The sequence below is a fragment of the Nanorana parkeri genome, unplaced genomic scaffold, assembly GCF_000935625.1.
Source record: "Nanorana parkeri isolate BGI_ZX_2015 unplaced genomic scaffold, ASM93562v1 scaffold539, whole genome shotgun sequence".
Lineage (NCBI taxonomy): Eukaryota > Metazoa > Chordata > Amphibia > Anura > Dicroglossidae > Nanorana > Nanorana parkeri.
The window spans coordinates 1448475-1455772 of NW_017306807.1; the positions used below are offsets into that span (position 1 = coordinate 1448475).

At 41.0% G+C, this 7298-nt stretch overlaps 1 protein-coding gene across 1 annotated transcript in view; it reads right to left on the reverse strand.

The window, feature by feature from the left end:
• Positions 1-6051, reverse strand: part of DTX2 (deltex E3 ubiquitin ligase 2) — a 53454-nt gene extending 47403 nt beyond the window's left edge. Inside the window, exon 1 of the mRNA XM_018561706.1 lies at positions 5673-6051. Within this exon, the coding sequence (XP_018417208.1) occupies positions 5673-5979 (307 nt within the window). The 5' untranslated portion in view covers positions 5980-6051. The remainder of the gene's footprint in view (positions 1-5672) is intronic.
• Between the last annotated feature and the right edge of the window lie 1247 nt (positions 6052-7298).

Sequence of the window (7298 nt, forward strand, 5' to 3'; positions counted from 1 at the left end):
GGTTTAAATAGTAACCAGGGCGCACTGTGCAAGGGTTAATACATTTTTTAGTGTGGAGTACTATGGAGGCAGGAGGGTACACTCACACACAGTCACAGATACTACTATCATTATATCACTCCCCTTCTTCTCCATCACTTCTGTACTGTATCATGCAGTGATGGAGAAGAAGAGAAGTGATATGCTGACAGTGTCACACACGGCACAGTACCTGCAGGATCTCTGTCGCCTCACACCTCATGTGTTCTCTGGACGTCGGAAGCCCCTTCCGTCTCCTCACGGCCACACCTCCGTTGCGCCAGGGTGACTGCTGGGTAATGCAGTCCACTGGCCGGCGGCAGCTCTCCTGCTCCTCGGTTCGCCGCGGGCGGCGTAAAGGAGTTAAAATGAATGTAAAGCTCCCGGCCGGCCGTTTAATTACAACAGCCGGTCGGGAAGCTACTCGTCCAGCACTGGCGTCCACTCGTTACAGACGAGTGGACGAGTGCATTTTTCGAGCCCTGGCTATTGCACAGGGAACATGTCAACACCAATGTAATAAAACAAAAAATGAAAACCAAAAAGAAAAAAAAAAAAACAAACTAAAACTTGGATAGACTGAAGACATTTAGGCCTCATTCACACTGCTGCATATATGCGCGTATTGTACCATATGTAAATAAATGGCTCCATACACATAGCTGCATATGGAGGCGTATATTTGCGTAGCGTAAAAACAGAAATGGAACCGAGATGCCTCTGGGCAGCGTATTTCTGCGTGTTTGTGCGCGAATACGCACGTACAGTTCATTCGAATTTCGATTACGAATGATGCATTCTGGGATTGCATATAGTTCACGCATATACGGACGTACGTACATATACGCAATATACAATTTTGCTCTTGCGTTGTGTGTGAATGAGGCCTAACACACAACTGGGTGGACTTGTAAGAAAAGGACAAGGGGTATAAACTGATCCACACTTCGTAAACTTTTTTTTATTTTTATAAATGGGTATCATTTAATGTAGAACAGTCTGTTAATCATAGGTGTTTTCTGTGCTGGGATGGGGTTTCACTACTTCTGCAGTAGCTTGGTATGTTTCTATCCAGACATATACATGTCATAATTCCTTTTAAGAGAAGATGAAAATACCAGAAAGTCCCTTGGGATTTGCAGTGAACAACGCCCAACTAAAGGATCAAATTCCAAGTAATGGAAGCCATGTCGATGGACAAGAAAAACAGACAATGCACACCCAGTTTTCCCTTTCAGTCCTACTCCTAACCCTTGCTTGTACACTCAAAACAGAAAAGGCTCTGGGTGGAAAGAGGAATCAAAATGATTTTATCTATACAAAAAAAAAATCAGTAGCATTGCTTAAAGTGAGAATTCCATTTGTTAAAAGGAGAACTATGGGGTCAGTGTTTTTCCCCATAGTTCTCCTTAGGGTAGCGGGAGGACACAAACTAGCGTCCTCCCGTTACCCTAAGCTCAGTATACCGTGAGCTACATCTTTTATATTTTACCAATAAATTGGGGTAATAATATATGTTTCATAACATGATGTAGGAAAAACTTTTTTTTTCCAAACTTTTTTGTTATATAGTAAAAAATTAAAACCTTAGTGGTGATTAAATACCACCAAAAGAAAGATCTATGTATCCCCAAAAAAATTGTATGAAATTAATTTCTGTACAGCATTGTAGGACTGCATGTCAGCAAAAGTACCTCAGCGATGAATACTGAAAAAACTTGTGTTGCAATAATATATTTTAATTCAACCATTTAAATCTTCTAAAATAGATATAAAAAAAATTGTCTGAGAGCATTCACCACAAGAAGCCTGCTATTAGCCATTTTTGGCTCAAAAGCCTCCTCTGTGCACTCCTTTAATCCTGGTTTCACCCGATTTCCCTGAACCAGGGATTGAGCGGAGCCCCCAATGCCAAACTATGCCCATCCACCGTCTATTGAATAGGTCTCTATGATCATTAAGTGTACTGATATGATGAGTAGGAAATGTGCAAAGCTCAAAGTGGAACTAAAGTCCTGCAGTAAAAAATCTGCAAGGAGCTAGATTTGCAAAGGAGACATGAGGAAAAAAAACAAACCGTGCCAGGTGCTCATTGTGGTGGGACCCAGAAGAAGAGTCCAAAAGCAGTGACTAGAGTCTGGACCAGTCACCACTGGAAGAGAGCAAACTGGGAGGAATGTGTGTGATAATGTGCAAGTATGATTGTGAGTGCTCACCCCAAACCTGAGGAATTTAGTTCCATTTTAACTACTGGGGCAGGATTGAGCCATTAAAAATCGGGATAGAGAACTTCAGACTCAGAGTAAAAACAGTGAAAGACAGAACACTTACAGGGTTATTCACAAAAGGGTAAAGAGTTTGGAGAAGGCAGGATTGTCCCCAAATCTGTCCTATCAGTTTAATTTGAAAGACACTTACTACCATGTGCATCCTCTAATATTTAAAAGGTGTAAAACTGAATAAATGAGGCAAAATAAAAATGTCACCTTGTTGAAAAGCAGGTACATAAGCATAGTTGTAAACTGACAGTATTCTGTCTAAAGCAGGCCATACACTGCTCAAATATTGGTTGAGCCTTGCTGACCCAGCTGAAATTAGGGCGATTAGTTGCCCTGCTAGCACCATACCACAGGGCTCAATGGGGGGAGAAAAAACGCGAAGTGTATGGCCAGCTTGACAAAAAAAAGTTTTCCAAGGATCAAGCTTACTGCACATATTGCCCCATAGGTAGTTCGGAGATAGGACTTAACTTGTTTTTCTATTTTATATAGACAGGAATTCCCCATTATTATCAAGACAGAACAGTTCAGCTATGTTCAGTGGAATTTGAGTCTATAGATGTGTGTAAGAGAGTGAGAGAGAGAGAGAGAAAGAGAAATAGAGACCACAGTGTTTGCGCAGTTAAACTCACCACTGGTAATGTGAAACACAATGAATAGACACCTATAAAGAAAAGGAGGTTACTGGCAGAAAGAAGCCAAGGGCTAAGAAGCTCAATCAGTCATGCATGCAATAAGTCAAGAAAAACCCAAGCTATGTACAGGAAAAAGCAGATTTTGTTTTTAATGAGTTGCTGGACTACCCCCCTTGACACACAGTAGAAAAAATCTAATCAAATGTCATGCATGCCACTCTAATCAACTCTTCACACTGTGCAATACATTCTATACTCCACATTGCACTATTCAATGCACCTGTATACTGTTCTTTTCTGTATGCTACACAGTCCACAGCTCCACTTGGTTCACTGTAGTGTGTATTCCTTCACTAAGCATTTACTGCACATTACTTCACTAAGCATTCTATCCTGCCCCACAAGGTACACTGTGCTGTACATTATTTATTACAGGTATTTATATAGTGCCGACAATTTACGCAGCGCTTTACATAGTGCACAGGTTCTGACTGGTTCATTTCACTTAAATACACACACTTTTATTTAAGGCAAGGCTGATTTTAAAGCGTTTGTTCTCCAAAACGTCTGCTAACCTTTTACCCTTTGATCTATCAGAAACTCATACGAAACCGATTACAAGAACATTTGCTTATTGCCAATACACTCAAGACATTTTGCAAACTTTGTAGACACCATAACCTCTCCTCAAATCCATGGTCTTCAACCCCAACCCCTGGAACAGCCCTGAATTCCCTCCAGGAATGTCTCTCCTCTTTTTGAAAAATTGATAACCACACTAGAACTTGACTGCACAACATTTTTCCTCCGTGGCATCTTTCATGACAATCCCTTATTGATGCTTTAGATTCTCAAGAATTATCACTATGGTCCAACCTGAAGCTTAGATATTTTCTTAATAATTCTTCCGAATGTCATATATATGGCAGAGAATTTACAGCCCCAGTAAAACTTTGCACCTTGGATTCTCCACTGTGGCATGTCATTTATACCCTCTATCAAATCATGCTGGGTCCCACAAATGCAGAAATAAAACATGTATGCATCAAATGGGAATGAAACCCAAACCCTAAGAATTTGGATGGTACCAACTACCACACAAACTTTTCACCCGTGGTCACAACCTTTGCTGGCATTGTAAATTAAGGTTTCCTCCTCCTTTTGACATGTGGTTGACCTGTCTGACTATACAAAGATTCTGGCAGGATATTGAATAGCAAATCCCTAAGTTAACAGGTGAATCACCAAACCGTACACCTGCTCATGCCCAGATACACCACAGCCAACTACCCCCACAGCGAGTGCACATGAACACACACACAATTTAACTTTTTACATTCTTAAACACTGCCTAAGTAATTCCGACATACTGCTTTCCCCATCCTCCCCTAAGCCGCCTCCAGAACCCTACTTTGAATATATCTCAAATGAACCTACGTCTCATACTATACATTTCCACACAAAAGAATTAGACATAACCGACACCCCCACCCTTTCCCCATGTACATAATCATTTCCCTTTTTTTATGTGAATTTAATAGCTCAAACAACACAAAAACATGTAATTTAGTAAAACACGGGTGCGGTATTCCCAACTAAAATATTGAGTAACATAAGATTAGGTCAAGGGGAGGGCATACAGCTATTTTACTACGCAGAGAAAAAGAACCCCAAAAAAACTCAGCCCTCTTCCAAAAGAAAGCATGTACCTTGGGTGAACATGGCTACTGGAACTATTCACACAGTGTATCCGTGTTTCAGGTTACAAGGCTGTTCTGTATATACTATGTAACAACTATTAGAATTAGCCAGTGCCAATCCCTCTAATGCACTGGAGCTGCAATGTTCTAAAAGCTGCACTTTTTGTCTGCAAAGTGTTTTTCTTCAAAATCCCAACTACTGAGTCAACCGAGTAATCAATTCCCTTGCTACTGCTATAATCTACCCCAATACATGCCAATAAACCCCAGTTCCAGACACTTTTATGTTTGTTTAAGATACAGTAGGCAGGGCTCAAAATTTCCACTCGCAATTGGCGAGTGAACATTGCGTGATGGCTAGTGGAAATTCATCTGGGGAGGGGGAGCCGCCGGCAGGACAAGTGGGGGGTGAACTGGTGGCGAGTAACTCTTAAGGCCTGGCTAGTAGCTCAGGGGCTGAAATTTTGAGCCTTGCAGTAGGTAATGGTTAAAATTGCCCATTTGCTGTGTGCTATCACATTGAGAGATTTCACCTCTTCTCCTGTCCCTGTGATACCAGGACATGAAAAAAATGGGAACAGGTGACTTCAAGATAGGAAGACATAGCAATACAAATCACATGCAAGTTTAAATCTTTAACACGTCATCAAAAATGAAAGAAATGTTGCTCTCTCTCTGTCCCCAAGGGGGAGATCTGCCATCACTTAATTATCCTCTGACACCCTGTGCTGGGCAAACCAACAGGTTAAGTTTAATATTCTCCCAAGCAGCAGCTAATAGTCACCATTTCTTTCACTCCACCAAAACTCCATTCAGTTGCCAGGTGTAAGGAAGGGGTTACATGCAAGCTTCTTTGATGGTTGAATCGAGTGTTGGGGCAGCAAAGGGAATGGCATTAAGGTAAGGCAGTGGCCTCCCTCTCTATGGGAAAAGTAAAGGTTTGTTTAAAGGATCGCCAACGACAAAATACATACCAATAAGTAACACAATCATCACAAATCTAACAAAATTAACAGTAAAATTAAATGCCATAGACTCACCTGTGTCTTGTCGAAACTGTGCCAGCGTTGCAATGTCTATTACGTACGGAGCTAATTTAGGGTCAACTTGTCCAAGGGAGATACTCCTACTGTTTGCAAGAGCCCGAGTATTCTTCTGCTGCTGATAAGATTGCATACATTGCTCTATATAAGTGCTCACTTTACTGCTGTACGGCCTCCACTTGCCAAGTTCATCTTGCCATTCCCAAACAGCTACAGCATAGGATGCAGGGTTCCACTGGCTAGCCATCGCAGGAGGTCCTAATGGCCCTGCAGCTCCTCCACTTTGAGGTGGACCAGCTGCCATTCTTCAAGGTTCCGATCAATGTTTCGCTTTATTAAAATCTGTGGTGATCAGTCAAAATTCCCCTTCAGGAGTAAAGCAGTTTCCTTTTAGTACCATGTTTCTATTTAATAAAAAAAACTAAAGAAAGAGGGGAGGGAGAGAGAAGAGAGAATTACATTAAATGGCATGCTGCAGCAATAAAATACACAACAGAGTTCAGTACCACAACATTTCCCTCCACTTGGTTAGGGAAAGTGCGAATGGGGCCTAAGACTCTGTATTTACACGTTTCTATTTTCATGGGTAAAAAAACAACACTGTCGACGTTTAATCAATACAGAGATTGCATAGTGAGACTGTAACAGCTTTAGATTTTACTTGGGGTGCGCCAGGCTTTGCGTGCAGACCTCACTTATATCCAGCTTTGCTATTTCCTGAAGACATAGTTTAACTGCCTGATAAACCTCTGAGTTTTATCACTCTTTTGGTGATAAAACAGTTCCATACAACATGAAAAGAAATGACAAACACACCATTTTTATCATAAATAAGATTTACAATTTACTATTGAAATAACCATAAACATTGCTTGGAAATAAGCATTTTTAGAATAAGATCTGGCTCCATATTCACCATTATAGAAAGAAAGCAGAACTCAGGCATATTGTCCATATCAGGAAATACATTCCTAAATTAAAAGGAAGCAGCTTTCCAAAGTTGCCAAGTCTGCAACCCTCATGAAACATCCTCGCTTCTCCTGCCAACAATCCTCAGGCCATTCATACTGCTGCACATCCCTATCTAATAAACAAGCTCTAACGCCGTATCTTTTTTATCACCCATGCATTAACCTGATAAAATAAAACACTACAGCATGACTAGTTTCAAATGTTCTTGTTAAATTATTTAACTAGGGTTGATAAAACAGTATGACTGTCTCCATTGCTCCTTCTGCGTTTTTTTCTCCCTGTATCACCTTGACACCCCAGGGAGCACTGTTTGTCAGTTACTATAAGAGGTGTGATGACTTCCTAAGTATGGCTTAGTCATGATGGATATGTAACCTCAAAAGTGGGGCATGACATCACTGTGGATGCTTTTAATCTTACGTGGAAGCTAAGTTTATAAAAAATAAATAATTTCTATAGCTGAAGAGAATGTACAAGTCTCTTCTGCCATATTTGTCAGCAATTGTTTTTTCACTGGACGCTGAACCGCGCATGCGCAGCTCAGAGCAAAAGGCTTGGCATGCCAAGACGAAGTACCTCCCATGTGCATGCGTGGAAGTTACATCATAGGGGGCCCATCCAATCAAGCAGCTGCAAACTTGAAACCCAAAA